The following is an 18,373-nucleotide window of genomic DNA, read 5'->3' on the forward strand; positions in this document are numbered from 1 at the left end:
TTGAATTTACCAATTGCATTGTGGAATACAATTTTAATTGAATCTTTGTTCTCTTTATGCATATCATTAATAACAATTGAAGTTTTTTGAAGAGGAACATTACTATATAAAGAAAATATTTGCTTAGAGAATGGCACGTATTTTTTATAATTAGTTTGAAGATTCACATCTGATGTATTTTACTGTGATACAGTATTCACCGTTGAAAGTTGAACAGACAGATTGTTTTAATCTTCGAATTTCGCTTGTTAGAACTTCCAGACAGACAAACACAATAAATTTAATCCCTTAAACGGTACTCATCTTTCCGCTAATCCTTAACGTAAACAACAATAACTAAACTCTTAATCAACTTTATAAAGCTACTTTACGTATCACATTGTTGTGAAGAAAAACCTTTGAAAATTAATCGAAGTAACTTTAAACTTTTTTACGACATCAGAGGTCGTGTCGTTTGATCTACGTGACCATTTAACGTTGACCACTAGTAAACGGGAGAGGTGCGAAGCCGACCAACAAATGGGTTCTAAATTAGGCATATTGAAAAAGCCCCGTTAACGCCTTTTGTAGCGGGGCGTGATAACTCGGACCACTTGAACAAATCAACCCAGTGCCGCTCTTCCACCGAAAACGCCACGCCCATTTTTAAAACGTAGAGTCAAAGATGATAAAAAGAAACTATTTGTAAACAAAATAAAGATTGGAAGAAATTTGATGTATTGCTGATGGTGATTATTCTATTTTGTGAAGAAAGAGAGAAAAGTTGACAGTAAATGCTAAGAATGTCTGATTCAGAGGATGAACATACAGAGTTTGTAGATATTATGAATGATGAAGAAGAGGAATACCAAATAGAAGATGATAAAAAATTAAAATCAACGTCCAGAAAACGTAAAACAAGCTACACTCTGCGAGGACTAGACCCCGAGGAAATAACGGAGTTGCGGGCCAAGATAAATAGCCGAGAACGAAAGAGGATGCACGATCTAAATTTGGCTATGGATAACTTACGTGAAGTTATGCCGTACGCCAAAGGACCATCCGTACGTAAACTATCCAAAATTGCTACACTGACCCTCGCCAGAAACTACATCCAAACTCTGACTAAGTCAGTGGACGAAATGAAACGGCTATTGGATGAAATCTACCGTTCCTCGGCTTCGAACCAGCGCCAGTCCGCCACTACTGTACCGTTACCGTACATTCATACACCTGGGACCTCGCTCTACGGACCTGCAGCCTATCCCCTCCCCCTGCCCAGCGGCTACCCCCCGTCCTTTGGACACAGTCTGAGACATTCGGTGCCTCCCCATTTGTCCTCTTGTTCTTCATTCTGTTCTTGCAGAACATCGTCATCTTCTAGTTTTCGACCTTCAGCTCCGATGCTGCAATCGGCGTCACAGAGACATGTGATTCAACCACCTTTATAAATCAGTTTCCATTTCCATACTTCATTCATCGGACTTCATAGCATTTTATTTTACTGATTATGTGGATATATATTTCTAATGAGTGACATATTCAAAGACTTTTTATTAGTGCTAACTCATCAGTGTACATTGTTTCTTTAAAGATATCTTTTAGACAGTTCTTATGCAAATTGTGCATATGACGAAAATTTTGCATAAATGTTAACATTAAATAAGAAAGGAATTCATTTGATGAAAGAAAAAAATACAATTATATTTAGTATTACTTGAGAAATATTATTGGTCTTAATGCTTGTTTTACAACTTGAATGAATTTTTAGAATTGATGCTTTTTAACTTTATACACTATATACTATGTACAAAGACATTTGTTTAATTGTTTTCATTGATTCTTTTCAAAATTCAAAAAAAAATTCTTGAATTTAATGTTCCGATTAATACATAAACCGATTAATGAATCGTATACGTTTTTTTTTTTATGAGTTTAAGCCAATTTCGTTTGTGTTTTTAATAAAATTCTTAATTCTCGATTCAAAATTACTCATATAATGCTAAAAAAAATAATCGCTTTTTTGGGACTGATTTATTTTTCTAAAACTATTCTTCTAATTAATTCAATTTTAAATACATCGGTAGAATTAAAAGAATTACTTATTTTAATTTCAAAATATCTTACGTAGAAAAGGCCACTTTGATAAAATATTATTTACTCTAAATGTAAAATTTGTCAAACAGTCAGCGGAAGTTGAAAAAAGTTTGATGCTTAGTTCTTTTCTTTTTTGTTTTTTTTCTTATCTCAAGAATAATATCCTATAAGTACATAATACATTGAAAAATAATTTGTGTAATACAGGAGAGGAATTCCATTCGGAGTAATAATTAATTCGAGAAAAACAAAATATCGTTTGAGAGAAGGATCAAGGACTTTTCTTGCGTGAATACTTAAGATAGTATACCCTAGTTATTGTTTTATTTCATTTTATTAATTTTTTTGATAGGACCGAAAATTCAAGTTCCAGATTCACAAAATTTTTAATCTTTCTTAATTTTTATCCCTTCTTTTTTAAATACTAGAATTTACTGAAAACGATTTTCTGACGTAAATTTTAATGATTTAATTAAAGCACGGACGAAACGTCTTTCATTGACCGAAGATTTTTATGCCTATTTCTCTTTGGAAGTGAAAGCTATATCGAACAATGGACCAGTATAGTGTATTTATATTTTACCTGGAATCATTAGGAGAAGGCGGGTTAATATTAAATGAAAAAAAAACTGTCTCCTCTCCTGTTATCCGCATCAAAGTTTACACATGTTTTTATCACTCTACGGAAATATTTAATCCTCCACTCCCCCGGGACGTGATGTGTGTGGCAAAAGTCGTCTTCGTGTTCTTAAAAATTAAAAGCTGCATCTCAATTGTAATATATTTAGGAGAATTTTTTTCTTATTGACATACGAGGGCTGTTCAATAAATAGTGTCCTGATTTCTATGACATACAACATAGAAATCATTTGACATTAAGCTTGATTTTATCTTACTATTGACTCTTTGATGAATTGAAAACAATTAATGTGACCACTTTCCATCCCATAATTTCATTGTGTGAAGCTGGAAAACAAGGGCTATTCGAGACACTGCATTAAAAATGAATGGTAAAGAATCAGTAATCTAGAGTGAAATTAAACGTCTCGTTACAGCAGCTGTAAAACTTCCTAAGAATCCCCCCCCCCAAATATGAAATATGTGAAATTTACATCAACCAATGTATGTTTTATAGACACGAGCATGTGGATTTCAATAAACAAAAATTATTTAATGGGCATCAAAAATGGTTACCGTCCTTGGCGACAAGGACTCACAACAACCAATGAACTGTTTGCCAAAATTCAACAAGTTATCACTCTTGATGTTTGATTGACCATTAGAGACATAGCAAATTAAATAGGCATCAATTTAGGGGTAGTTAAATCTGTTTCAAAGTTCTAAACACTTGACAGTAAAAAAAGCTTGATACTCAATGGTCATCCTATGTTTTGAAAATGACAATATGTAAAAATATATCTGAACAATTATTAAAAAAAAAAAATCAATTTCTGGAGGAGTCTAGAAAGCAAAGTTTTTGCAAAAGAAAAATCGAAAGGTTTATGAAAGGAAGGAACCAGAATCAGGAAACCACTACATAAAATTTCTTCATGAAAGCGTCCAAACCCATACGCCATGAAGAGTTAAGGAGTTTGGGGGATAAGCAGAGAGTTAAAATTTTGTCACACCCACAATATTCGCAAGATCTTTTAGCCGTTGACTTGTTTCTCTTTCCAAACTTGAAAAACACCTTTCAGAAAGATGAAACAAGACCAGGAATTGAACTGCCTTTCCGAATAAAAGTTTTACAACAAGACCACTAATATTTAAGAAAATGGCATATAAAGCTGTTTTTGTGCTCTTGCAATTCTTTGCTCTTCTAAAACTTTGTCTTCTTTGTTAAGTGGATTTATTGTAAGTTTGTTTTGAGGGTTTAAAGCAATGGATTCAAGTTTCATTATCTGTTTGAATTTCAGACAAGCATAGATAGTTACAAATTTTGATTTTTGAAAACAATTGTTTAGATATTCTAACACTCTGTAGTTTTCACTCATTTTTCAAAATATAGGGTGACCATTGAGTAATAAGCTTTCTTACTGTCAAATGTTTCTTTGAAACAGTGTTATCTACATCCAAAATGGTTCCTATCAATTTTCTATGTGCCTTCAAGCAAATCAAACATCATCAGGGATTATATGTTGAATTTTGGCAAACAGTTCATTGGTTGTTGTGAGTCCTTGTTGCCAAGGACACTACCCATTTTTGATGCCCATTACACCATTTTAGTTCATTGAAATCCACCTGCTCATTTGTCTTTAAAACAGACATTGGTTGCTGTAAATTCAACATATTTCAATGAATATTTCTTTTGGAATTCTAACATGTTTTACAGCGATTTCAACGAAGCATTTAATTTCACTATAGTTTACTGATTCTTTAATATTCATTTTTAATGTAGTGTCTCGAATAGCCCTTGTTTTCCAGCTTCTCACTATGAAACTATGTGATGAAAAGTGGTCACACAAACTGTTACCAATTCATTAAAGGTTCAATCATGAGAGAAAGTCAAGCTTATTTTTTTAGTGCCATATGATTTCTAATTCTAAGTATATATGTCACTGCTCAGGACATTATTTTTTAACAGTCCTCGTAACTATGTACTATAGTAGTTTGACTCTAAATGTTCAGGCACATTAATGAACATTTTCAAAGAGTAATTTTATCTGCAAAGTATACATGGGAAGAGAAGAAGATTTGAATTTGTGCATTTTCAATACAGAATCACCAGAGCCCCGCCCTAACACCAGGGCCATTGACCATGTTGCCCTTTTTTTTTCCTTTTTTTTTTTTTTTTATACAATTTTACCATTTCATGTACATGAATGTACATGTTCGTTTCTGTCTTGATGTAAACGTTTCTGTCTTGATGTTTTTCACAAATTTTACAAAATGAAGAAAAGCATTTAATTAATATGTTTTATAGATACCTCTAGGGTTTGCGATTGGCAACAAATTTTAATAACAGAAACTTTTTAAAAATACAAAACGAGGAAGAAAGCAATGAAGCAATGAAAGGTCGCAGATATTTAACCCCCACTCTTAATAAGCGGCAATTAGAGTTGACGCAGATTTCCGAGCAATTGCACACATTGGAAAGGGGAGGCAAAACAAGTAAGGGGGCGTGGCCCGTGCGGTCCGTAATGACAGACACCACGTGAAAGGTCCGGGCACCTCCCGCAGGGATCCACTTGAACCAGCACTGCCAATTACAAGGGAGGGGGAATTTAGCCCTCGGTGGCCCAGAATGGCAGAATGACCAACAGTCGAAAACAGATGGATATAGAAAGGACATCTTCTTGTCATATGTGGTACACGAAAAAAATTATATTACAAACCTATGGTGAATAATTCTGCCCACTATTGGAAAATATGTTTTTATTAAGTCAAATGTAGGGTAATTATTTCACAATGCACTGTAAGTCAGTAAGTCTATTTTGTAGTGTAAGTATGCAAAATATATGCAATCAAAGACATGGTTTTGATATAAAGCTATGACAAACATACTTTTTAATATTGTGAAATCAAAAATTTTCGTGGAGGTTATGAAGAGAACCATATATATATATATATATATATATATATATATATATATATATATATATATATATATATATATATATATATATATATATATATATATATATATATATATATATATATATATATATATATATATATATATATTTACAGTATGGAGATTTGTTATAATTCACCTTCATACATGAAATATATGTAGACGACGAGCCGTATTCAAGCTGAAAAGTCCATTCAAACAATGCAAATTAATTAGAAGCAGAGCAAACACGAGTCTCTGAATCACCAGGGGTGGGAGCAGGTGCCATGGATGACTGATCATTCCTTGCCGACAGGTCTACACGTCGTATGCTCTTTGTCATGGTCGGAGATTCGAATTAACGGAATATAAGTGTGTAATAATAGCCAAACAATGAAACATGTGGATGTAACGAACAGTATTCAAGATCAAAAATCCGTAAAACAATACAAAATAGGAGCAGAGCAAACACGGACCTCCGAAACATCAGAGATGGGATCAAAAGCCATGGAGAAGTGAGCATCCTATGCTGAACGGTCACACCCGCTGTGTGCTCCTTGTATTGATCGGGAAATAACGGAAAAATCCGTCGTCAATTCATACTAACGAAAAGTATGAAAAAACAGTCAGCATTTGACTATATGATAAATTGTATTTGCTGACAATATCATTGTATCGGCCAAAGAAATTACAAAATGATGTCTTTAAACGAGATTGCTGATATTCTTGTTTCATGAATATGTTTGTCAATAATTCACCTCGTTTTAAAAATTGTATTAACAGAAAGCATGCTCTTGCGTATCGAATCAACTGAGATAAATAACCTCCGTATGCAAGTGATGAAGGTATGCTGAAAAAGTAAGGGAAGTTGAAGGCTGAAAAGATAAAATCATCACGTTTATCACAGAGCTTGGTTGTGACAACACTGTAGATAACCAATAACGTCTTTTTAAAGTAAATATTCAAATATGAGACAGGTCTTTCCGATATCACATGGATATACATGCATATTGAATCAACTGAGATATATAAACTCCGTATGCAGGTGATGAAGGTATATTGCTGCATAAGTAAGGGAAGTTTAATCGACATTAGAAAGGAAATACATTGTTACTTGACAAAACGTTGTCGATATATCTAAATGTCGAGTTGAAGGCCACAGCAAGTGTTTTCCTCTTTTAACGTACTAGATTTTGGACAAATTATGCTTCATATGAATACAAAAATAAGTCTGCTAATATGGGGCGCAATTTGTAAACCAATTTGGATTCCAAAGATTGCTGGAAGACCTGTTCTCCAAAACCCACATGGATACATATGTACTGTCAATCAGAAACTCAAGCTTCTTTTTGATATTTTGATGTCAACTTCAGAGTACTTCCGTGTACAATCTGAATGTTTTCAAACAAAATGATTTTGCAAATGACTAATGACAAGGTAATTAAGTAAATGTACGAGTTCCATTTTTATTGAAAAAGAAGCTGTCATTGATCTCAAAGAGTCTGGACTTTACTTTATCGTGGGGATGGTTGTGTATAAAGTTGAAAAGTCATAAGTTTTTAAGATACTGATTTTGGTAAAATCTTGTGATTATATCAACATTTATACACCACTAATTCTTGAATATATTGTTGCACAGGTACTCTTGAAGTTTCTCCTTCACTGCTACGAACATACTGTTAAAATAACCTTGTTTTAGAAATTGTTTAGACATACATTATTCTCTTGCAGATCCAATCAGTTGTGAGATATAAAACCCGTCTACAAGGAATGCCGACATACATGTATGTATTACATTTATTTGGAATTTTGCAGGATGATTTGTCAATATGAATATGTATGTCGTGCAATGTGCATGGATGACGTATGTAAATATTCAAGTGGGAAGTTAAAAAGGAGCAATCTTTAACTTAAAAAGTCAAGAATTTCTAAATACTTCATCAATGTAGTTTTCTCACGTGTACATAAAAACTAATTCTTGTTCGTTTTAAAATGATTTCTCTGACTTTTAAAGATCACCCTGTCCCCACGTCATTGACTATGTGTGGTCATTCTTTATTTAGCAATGTAAAATCTGTTTCTTTTCTTTCGGATCTGTCCAAAGGAGTTACCATTGTTGACACGCGTGTGCACTCGATTGATACAAACAACCGAACTACTGCTTCCATTTGGTTTATCAGATGAAGCAGAAGCTAATTTAACGTGGGTTTGGCCTAATTAGGAGGAACAGATTCTGACCGGATGAATTTATTTTATCCAGCAACATTGTCAGTATCAAGCAAATTATGTCAACAACAGTCGAAAATAAAGTTAACATAATATTCTGCTTTTTTTTTCATTTGAAATAGTAGAGTAGATTAAAAAAGAAATCATCAACTTTCAAAGTATTGATTAGAAAAAGAGTAAAGAAGTACATGTATATGGTACACAAATTAAAAAAGAAGAAGATTTTATTAATAATAACTTTATACATGTAGTGATATCGTGAAATAGTTTTTCAAAATAATTTTAAAATGAAAATAAATATTATTTACAGAAACACTTTAACTAACCAGTAATCAAGCTAGATAGTCCTTGAAAAGAAGAAATGGGAGCAGAGCAAACAAGGACTTCTTAAATGTTCAGACTCCAATAAGTTAGTTGTTATGTGAAACATACGTATCAGACTTAATGGTATAACTTATTTCAGGTTCACTAGGATATATTGAGTTGACATATGAACAGAAGTATACTAACTTTTATTTTAAAAAAAAACTGATAATACGTAGTCGATATTTTAAAATATGGAGTTGAAGGTCATGGCAAGTTTTTTAATGTAGCAAAAAGCATAGTTTTTTTTTAATTTATCAAAAGTAATGTTTGTATAAAGTAGGAAAGAGCGTTTTTATGTTCCAGATCGTTAACAGCAGTTTGTATTTTGTGAGAAATAAAGAAAGAGAGTTAGCAGAGTTTTTGCTGGACCGGCAATACAGTATATCTCTGTTTGTATTAAGGATTTGTTTTAATAGGAATCTATAGTATATGTAGTGAAGACCGAACCTTGGGTTTACAGAGATATTCAACTTATTAAAGACTAAAATGAAATTTTGAAGAACTGTAAGTATAAGTGGAGTAAAACGTACTATTACAACACAGTACCTCTGTAATACGTTATTTTCATCACCTTTAGAATCAAAGACGATGTTGTTACCAGACTCTGATCCTGGATACATCATATATTGTTTATGTAGTCTTTCTAATGTATTAATTTTCTTTTTGTACTTTTATATAGTAATTCATTTATTTTTTGCTTAATTGCATTTTTATAAAATTACATGTATTATTGTGTTTCACGTAATTGCGCTCGTATATATTTGTTGTTTGTAATTTTTAGCATTATTATTTATTGTTTGTTTTAATTTTATCAAAATTAACTCATCGATGTTCATTTTTTTATCATAATAATATTATTCCTGATTAAACTTATATCATACTTTTTAAATTGTTTTTAATACTTGATATAATAATTCAAATTTATTGTTTATACTTTATATAATAATTTATTAACTATTGTTTATGATTTTAATACAATTACTTAATTGTTGATTAAAATGATAATTTAATTATAATCATCAATCGTTGTTTATACTTTTATTATCATTAAATATGTTATTTATACTTTTGTTATAATTACCGTATTTAAGTTTTGTTATAATGATTTATTTTTGTTTATTCTTTTATTATAATTTTTGTTTGATATTTTACATTTACTATGCTTCATGTGAAGTCCAAATGTGAAATGAAAATTTCAAAGAACAAATTCACATTTCTTCAGATTTGTGAGATATTAAAATGACCATTAGAAATCTAAGACCTTGATGTAACAAAAACTCTGTCAGAAGCTTATATATCAAACACCGTTTTCTCCTTTGTTTATTCTTATTGTATACCAGGTACTTATTTGTTTAAAACTCCTTTCCTCTACTTAAAGATTAACTGAATTATAGTTGTCGGTTTCAATTACTAAGTTTTTTGAAAGAAAATAAAAAGTTCTCGGCTGAAGATGACTTCACACTTTATTTGTAAGATAGTATCTGTTTTCGTATCTTGGCACCCTGAGTCGCCATTGTGACGAGTCGTGCGCGCGCGCTTGATGCAAACAAATACAACATTTATTATCAGATGTAGAGGGGCGGATCCCAATTCGGCTTTTTCCCTAATTAAGTTTAGGACTCTCACTAAATGATTTGTCTTGTCAACATTAATTCCTTCTCTTAGATCGCAGCTGCTCGTGATGATTTAGGATTATATTTACAGATTGCATAAACCTGTAAGAGTGATTCCTTTATAAAATCATTGTGTCTATTTTTTTTTCATTGTTTATTTCCATTCATTCATGTGTTGATAGAATTGTTTTTGCAAAATAATTGTAATCCCACCTTTACTGAGGATTTTGTTTCCTTCTGTAGTATTAATCCCTAATATAGGTAATTCTTCGTTTTCAAAATAATATGCTAGAATCAAAAATGGATTCACAGATTTAATTATTATTTTTAGATTTGAAGGTATGAAATATATTTCTAAATTGTAAAATAAACATGCATTTGTATTGATGATATGACCATTTTGGCAAATTGTAGACCTTTATATGCGAAAAGATGGAAATTAAAAAATTAAGAAAAATCTCGAGCCTTCAAATTATCCCCAAAGTTTTGATTTATATAATTTATATTTTACCTTATAAATCAAAACAATATAATACATATTACTTTGTAATTAACAATGTACGGATTGATTTAAGACTTACTTTATATAAATAAAAATATATACCAGTTGCTTTAATTTCTTAAAATATCACATGATCATATCTCTATATTTTGCAATGTGTATAGATCTTTCTTTTATCAAACAGAATACTGACTTTCAAAATAATTAAATCAACATTCAATTTATTCTTGTCAAGATGGTAGATTATTAAATTTATATGCAAATAATTTTCTACAACATATTCATGTATTTTAACTTTCATGTAAATTGATTAAATTTATTTAAAATATCTTTAAAACTCCCTCCTCTGAATTATGAAGCCACGACCTTCAGCGTGTCATTTTGCAACGGCCAGCATTGCCTGACGATAGCTTGAATGTTAAAACAAATGGTTGCTAGTTCGCGCATAGCGCTGTCAGAGAGAGAGAGAGAGAGAGAGAGAGAGAGCAAATGTAAGAAAAAAATGAGAAAAGTACAAATTCGTTAATTTGCTTCCTTTTCCTGTATAATAAAAACCTGATTCATCAACAGAACATTTGCCGCAGAAATGAAAATTTCACTTTTCAAATGCACCTTAATTCTATTATATATTTAATTTAGTTTTTTATTCTTAAGGCAAATACGAATGTCAATATTTATTAAATTGTACTAGTTAATATTCAAAAACTTCTTACTTGCATTGGGTGAAACCCTATTACTTGATACACATGAAATATGTGAAATTTAGAAAAGTTCTATTTTTCTTGTATGAAATACAAAGATAAAGATCAGTAAGTATTCAAGCTCATTAGTCCATTTCAACCGTAACTTATGCAGCAATATACCTTCATCACCTGCATACCGAGTTTATATATCTCAGTTGATTTGATATGCACAAGCATGCTATACGAATGAACAATTTCTAAAACGAGGAAAATTATTGACAAACAAGTTAATGAAACAAGAATATCAGCAGTCTTCTTTAAAAGCATCATTTTGTAACTTCTATGGTCGATACAATGACCTTGTCAGCAAATACAATTTATCATTGAGTCAAATGCTGACTGACATTGTTCATACTAATTGTTATTCCATTATTTATACCCTGAATTGACGACGGATGTCGATCCCGTTATTTCCCAATCTTTACAAGGGGCACACTGCGAGTGTGACCAGTCGGCAGAGGATGCTCACTCCTTCATGTCACCTGGTCCCACTTTTGATGTTTTGTTTGCGCTGCTTCTGTTTTGTATTGTTTTATAGACTTTTGATCTTAAATACTGTTCGTTATCTCCATATGTTTCATTGAAGAAATAATTACTTTTTAATTAGAAAGAAGCACCATTCGCGAGTTTTCTACTGTTTTTTTTATTATTTCTTAGCGCCGAATCCATTTAAAATCTCTTGATAGCTTAATCATATTGTTATGATCGTTCTTGCAAAATTGCGTCTAAGAATCATTTGGAATATTTAATCCTCGCGAAAAAAAGAATCTACAAAATTTAACATCTTTTTTCCAACTTGAAGATTAATATCAATATATATCACAAATAGTCAACAGCTACAATAGTTAATAGTTACAACTAATACAGAAAAAAAACAGTCAAAGATAAATGCTTTAGACTTTTTACAAACATTGTAATACATAAAGAAATGCAATTTATTGTTTGATATTTTCTCTTTAGATAAGCATTAATCAGTGTTCGTGTTTATCAAGATGAGAGGGAATGCAGACACAGAGATAGTCGCCATTAGTGAAGCTGGAGACAGAAGATAAATCATAGTGATCAGGTCTGACAGGGGGGATAATAAAGGTCTGGGTGAATGTCCTAGCGGGTGTGGTTATCTCCCCATGTCTTGGCGTGTGATTCCCTTCTATATATAGAACGTTGTCAACCAGGAAAACACTTAATTCCTCGACCTCGAAACTGGCGGCAAACACAGATATGAACAAACTACGACAGTGACTGCAGAACCAGACTCCCTCTACAGAGGTATCACCCAGACATTCCTGTTATGAGAGCCTTGTATTATTGAAAAATGTTTTCAAACTGGAATTCAATAGATCATTTTATTTATTTTCTTTATTCAACAATTAACTAAATTACAATTTAAAAAGCTTGTCATGTTTTTGTACGGAAGCTGGTAGGTGCGAGGTAGGAAAATTTTTTATCTTGCGGCCGCTTGATACTAGTAATAAATTTTCTGGCGACAGCTAGATTTATTTCTAGCGGCCGCCAGTTATTTATGTGGCGGCCACCAAATAATTATTTGGCGGTCGTCAGATCGCATATTGATTTACATATTTTGATATTTTGACATTCGGAGAAATTGATAGTTAAGCTAAAATAATGATCTTCATCTGTCATCATAAACAGTCTAAAAATTCCTTTTGGTGATATCACCTGAATAGAATCAAACCTTCTGTGAATTTCATTACTAAAATAGTTTTATACTGTAAATTATTTACCTCCACTGTGACGTCAGTTTCTATAGTAATGTATTTCCTCTGACCGCCCTGGCCATTCTCAGTCTCCCCACCCACTGCCCCCGCCTCCTCATCAGCAGCCTGACCACCAGATGTCTCCCCAACACCAGGGTCATCCTGGTCATCTGTAGGTTTTGGTTCAGAGGTACTTTTTTCTATCCCCGGCATAAGGAAGATTTTAACCTTTTTTGTTAACATTTCCGACATATCCGCCGCTGTATTTTTGCAGTTTCCGTATTTGTTGTTTCTACGTTTGCTTCATTTAGATTTAAATCATATTTTACTCGTTGTTTATTATAATATGAAACTATTGGAAGATCAATATTAATGAACTTTAAATTATTTGTGCTCTTGAAAGCTTTTTTTTTTCAAAATGAACCTCAATTAACTATTTATATAAGTGTGTCCTTAACAAACCTTTTTTTGTATACAGATACATCCCTCCCTATTGTATGTCTACACGTTTCTCTTTCATATAGCTTAATTAACATTAATATGCAAGTGATATTGCTACATAAGCTGCGGAAGTAGATGATTCGAAAGTTGAATTCATCACGTTTTTCGTAAAGCTTTTGAATAGGTTACCATAAACGTCTTTTGCTAGTTAGATAGTGGAATATGCTGTATCTTTTATTTCAAGCTCACAGGGATATACCGAATCGATGATTCTTTATACACACTTAATACCCTCTATCATTCTAGATTGAAAAACCATTATTAACATTGAACAAACACAAATCAATGCACTCCTATTTGAAACACAAAAAAAATACTTAAAGCCATTTTTTTTTTTTATTTTACTTTCAAAATGTTGTTCAAAAGGTTTTTCCAGTACGTCATTCACAATAATTTCGGGAAAAATACGAGGGTTGTTCGAAAAGTTCGTGGACTACTTTCGTATCTTTTTTTTATTTGACGTCATATGTTATCCAAATTTGGTAGAAATATCACAAGAAACAATACTCAATTGACTTTTGACTAACCTGGAAACCCTAGAAGAGTCTGTTTATGTATTTTTTTTCTATCCCACTATCTCTCCTCTCTCTCTTTCTTCTCCCTCTCTCCTGCTTTCTCTCTCTCTCTCTCTCATTAGTGCTCTCTTTGTCTCATAAAAAGTTTACGGAAAATGTATATATGTACTGTAAAACTATGTATTAAAATCTGTAAATAAAAAAAATTGGTAGAAATATTTTGACAATAAATCCAAATGATTTGTATTATTTTTTTTTAATACCACGATTTCTTAAAATTTATCCAGCTTTTAAAAATGCAAAAATCGGATCGCGGAGCAGGTTAAAATTTAGTAAGTTACAAACAATACACTAAATAAAGTCTGTAGTCATTTTTCTCTGTAAAATGAGGTAAAATCTAAAAACAATTGAGAAAATCAAAATTAGAAATGTTATATCGATTCGTATTCCAAATCATGGCTTAATATTTTGCTTTGTTGAAAAGAAATCAGCTTGAGAAGATTGGTTGTCCTCATTGAAAACAACAGAAACGCTGACGTTTTAGAACGTCATGGAGCAGCCGATAACGATGCAATTTTGTCTTTTAAGGCCAGTATACACGATGAGATTTGTAGTATAATACAAGTATAAATTAGAATACTTTTGAATTATAATACTGTAAATTCACTACGTATTCCCGTATTCCCACGTGTTTTCCCCCGCCATATTTCTCTCTCTGTCAAAATAATAAAATTAGAAGATGAGGTTCTGATAGCAGTGTCTATCATCGTACTATGCACTGCTTGATATATTCCACAAGTCCTCTTCCCCTCTCCATAAAACACGAGTTATTCGATGTCTTTACTTGTAAAGTCTGCCATTGTGATTTACCATGTGCTTTTTTTAGTAACGATATAAATAAGATGACCTTCAATGGGGTTTCATTTGATTTGTTGAAAGTGAAAGGCAAGTTAAGACTTGTATTTAGAAATAGAGAATTGCCCTATTCTTAATAAAGTTTTACGAGATTCGAAAAATCATATGATACACTGTATTTAGAGTGTATACACATTAAGATTTTGTATTATAATACATAATCTTAAAATACAAATCTTACCGTGTATGCCGGCCTTTACTCAGGAAAAATCCTGAATAAACTCAAAAAATGTTGAAGGAATCAAAATATATGTCACAAGCGAGTTGTGCATGTGTGAACAAATGGTATACACAGTGTTTGAGTGACAGAGATGAGGACAATTATTGTGATGAAACGTTTATCTTTAAAAATCTTAATAAAAACTTTAAAAAGTTTGAAGGTGAAGGAAAGACATAGGCGCTTTAGAGTAGTTTACCCTGTGAAAGCAGAGTTAAGTAATGAGAGGGATATGGCGATAACGAACAGTATTCAATCTGAAAGTCCATAAAACAATACAAAACAAGAGCAGAGCTAACACGGACCCCCGAAACAGCAGAGGTGGGATCAGGTGCCATGGAGGAGTGAGCATCCCCTGCCGACCGGTCACACCGGCCGTGTGCTCCTTGTCATGATCAGGAAACAACGGAAAAAATCCGTCGTCAATTCAGTGTATTAATGACGGACTAACAACTGAGATGAAAAACGTCAGTCAGCATTTGACTCAATGATAAATTGTATTTGCTGACAAGGTCATTGTATCGACCATAGAACTTACGAAATGATGACTTAAAACGAGACTGCTGATATTCTTGTTTCATCAACTTGCTTGTCAAAAATTTACCTCGTTTCAGAAATTGTTCATACGTGTAAAATGCTCTTGCGTATCGAATCAATGTAGATATATATACTCCGTATGCAGGTGATGAAGGTATATTGCTGCAGAAGTAAGGGAAGTTGACGATAGAAAAGTTATTAAAGTCATCACGTTTATCATATAGTTTGGTTGTTAGATTCGATTAGCGTCTTTTTCAAGTAAAATATCCAAGTATGAAACAGAAGTGTCAGTATCTTTTATCTCAAGCTCACCAGGATATATCGTATCGACATAGGAATGGAAATTACCATTATAATTTGACAATACGTCATCGATATATCTAAATGTCGAGTTGAAGGCTACAGCAAGTGTTTTCTTCTTTTCACGCATAAGAATTTGCATAAATTCTGCTTCATATGACTATTAAAATAAGTCTGCTAATAACGGAGCGCAATCTGTACCCATGGGAATTCCAATAGATTGTTGGAATACCTGGTCTCCAAAAACTACACAGATATTGTCAATCAGAAACTCAAGCATCTTCTTAATGTCAACTTCAGAGTACTTATGTCTGCAATCAGAATCTGTTTTAACAAAATAATTTTGCAAATGAATATTTACTGGAACCTGCAATGTATCTTTGTTTGTGAGGATTCTTATGAAGTTTCGGAATCCAATATATATATAAGGTAGTTCAAATTCATTTTGGCTCTATGGAATATTAAAAGTATTCAAAATTGACAAGTGATTTTGAAGAATTTTTTCCTTAAAAAGGGAAGTATGAGTATAAGTAGGATTACCATTTGTAGATTAAATCCAAGTTCTTCTAGAACGTCTATTAACGTAATGAACCTTACAAACGAATACAATGTTGTTACCTGCTTTGGGTAATAAAAGAAATTGAAATCCTAACAAATGAAATAATACAATGAGAGCAATTTAAAAAAAATGTATTTCAAGTATTAGAAAAATGATTTAATGATTGGGCTTTGGATTATACTTTGTGAAATGTATAGGAATAGCATATTTTAAAAATTCTTGGCGCTATATTTCGGTGTAACATTGCCGTTAAGGGTGCTCCGCGAGTACAAAACATGTTGAATTTTAAATTGAAGTTAATTTATGTCTGTTAAATCGAATGGAATGAAACACCACACATCAACAAAACAAATAATTTTAGATATTATATTATACTGATTTTAAATTTCTTGTGAGTAATAATATAACGACGATTGACATTGTCCACGAACTTTTCGATCAACCCTAGTATATGTATATAAACAGCTGTTTAATTGGTTGCTTTAAAATGTGCTAGCCGTTTTGAAGACGTCTAATGTTCGAAAAGCCATGAATAGCACCCCATTTAAAGGTTTCAAATCAAGCTACAACACATTTTAAATAACCACTTATTGATTTACCAGCGCTTTATAAATTTGAAAAAATATGGCGACGGAAAGCAAAATACCAAAGTTGTGCCAGGAGGAAGCGTGTGTATCAGAAGAATGTGTCACTGAACAGGAAGAAATTAAACAACAATTACATTTTATGCCTACCAATGTTATACTGGAAGTAGAGGGTCGGGAAATATTAATTTCAACGATGATTATTATGAAGTGTTTATTATATACCAATAAAACTGAATCACTATAAACTTGTACAACTACAGTGTATATCTAATCTGATCCATATTATTTAAATTACTTCTAAGAACATGAATATCCTAGATGAATATATCTTGAAATATACATGTAACTTCTTGAAAATTGATTTAAAAAACAAGAAATAGGAGTTAGGTCATAGGGAAGAAAACGTTTTTTTTTTTTTTTTTAAACATCTCTTTCGAGAATATTTCATTCATATCGAAACACCACCACTTGCCGCTGGAGGACTGCAAACTTGGCATTTAGGGCCATTTAGCAGTAAGGGATCTTAAGCTTTTTCCAGTCAATATCTACTGCGACGTGGGACCTCAGTTTTGATTCGATCTCCTCCGAAGGATCGGTCTCTACGTCCTGCAGTGGATTCGAACCCCTGACGTATGGATTGACTCATTACTTCACCTCAAGAGCGGACGATGGACTGCCAAAGTAAAAATCATCACACAGAAAAAAAGATACCACAGAGCCTGAAACATTTATTTCAAATTTGGATATTTACTTTAAATAAAGACATTAATAGTAATGTAACAACAAAGCTTTTTAATAAACATGATGACTTTTTCAATCGTCAACTGCACTTACTTATGCAGCAATAAACCTTCATCACCTGCATAGGGAGTTATGTTTCTCATTTGATTCAATTCACAAGATCACGCTCTACGTGTGGACAATTTCTAAAACGAGGTGAGTTATTGACAAATAAGTTGACGAAACAAGAATTTAATCAGTTTCGTTTAAAGTTATCTTTTTTATGGTCGATACAATGACCATGTCAGTAAATAAGGAATGTTTTAAGTTTTATGCGATTTGTTGCTGTGTAAAACACACTAGCGTATGAATGTAATATGCGTACGTGAATAACATGTGTGATTTTCACACAATAATTCACAATAAACTTAAAACATCCTCCATAGTCACAGTTTTAATTGTTTTTTTTTGTATTGAATTTTAATTTTTACATCACCTAGTTATGGCATCATCTACTGATCAGCCAAAATTTGAACATCATTTGTTTATTAACAAATGAGATAGAGAACTTAAAGTTTATGTAAACATAAACAAGGCACGAGCCTTGATTATGTTTACATAATAGAAAATATCATATTTGTAACAAAATGATATTATGACTAATTGAATCAATTGAATCATAAAGCTTTGTTGTTACGTTATCATGCTCTTTTCATTTCTTTCCC

At 32.1% G+C, this 18,373-nt stretch overlaps 2 protein-coding genes across 2 annotated transcripts; one reads left to right on the plus strand and one right to left on the minus strand.

The window, feature by feature from the left end:
- The first annotated feature begins 211 nt into the window (after positions 1 to 211).
- On the plus strand, positions 212 to 1,549 carry LOC134271602 (oligodendrocyte transcription factor 2-like). Its single transcript, XM_062753803.1, has one exon. The coding sequence runs from the start codon at positions 774 to 776 to the stop codon at positions 1,428 to 1,430; it is 657 nt and encodes a 218-aa protein (XP_062609787.1). The 5' UTR covers positions 212 to 773; the 3' UTR covers positions 1,431 to 1,549.
- A 10,454-nt stretch (positions 1,550 to 12,003) lies between these two features.
- Positions 12,004 to 13,030, minus strand: LOC134271604 (uncharacterized). Its single transcript, XM_062753804.1, has 2 exons — positions 12,825 to 13,030; positions 12,004 to 12,365 (listed from the first exon to the last, which is right to left on the minus strand). The coding sequence occupies exons 1-2, from the start codon at positions 13,008 to 13,010 to the stop codon at positions 12,051 to 12,053; spliced, it is 501 nt and encodes a 166-aa protein (XP_062609788.1). The 5' UTR covers positions 13,011 to 13,030; the 3' UTR covers positions 12,004 to 12,050.
- Positions 13,031 to 18,373: the final 5,343 nt, after the last annotated feature.

The sequence above is a fragment of the Saccostrea cucullata genome, unplaced genomic scaffold, assembly GCF_032062105.1.
Source record: "Saccostrea cucullata isolate Sc308-1 unplaced genomic scaffold, CSIRO_AGI_Scuc_v1 ctg184, whole genome shotgun sequence".
Taxonomy (NCBI): domain Eukaryota; kingdom Metazoa; phylum Mollusca; class Bivalvia; order Ostreida; family Ostreidae; genus Saccostrea; species Saccostrea cuccullata.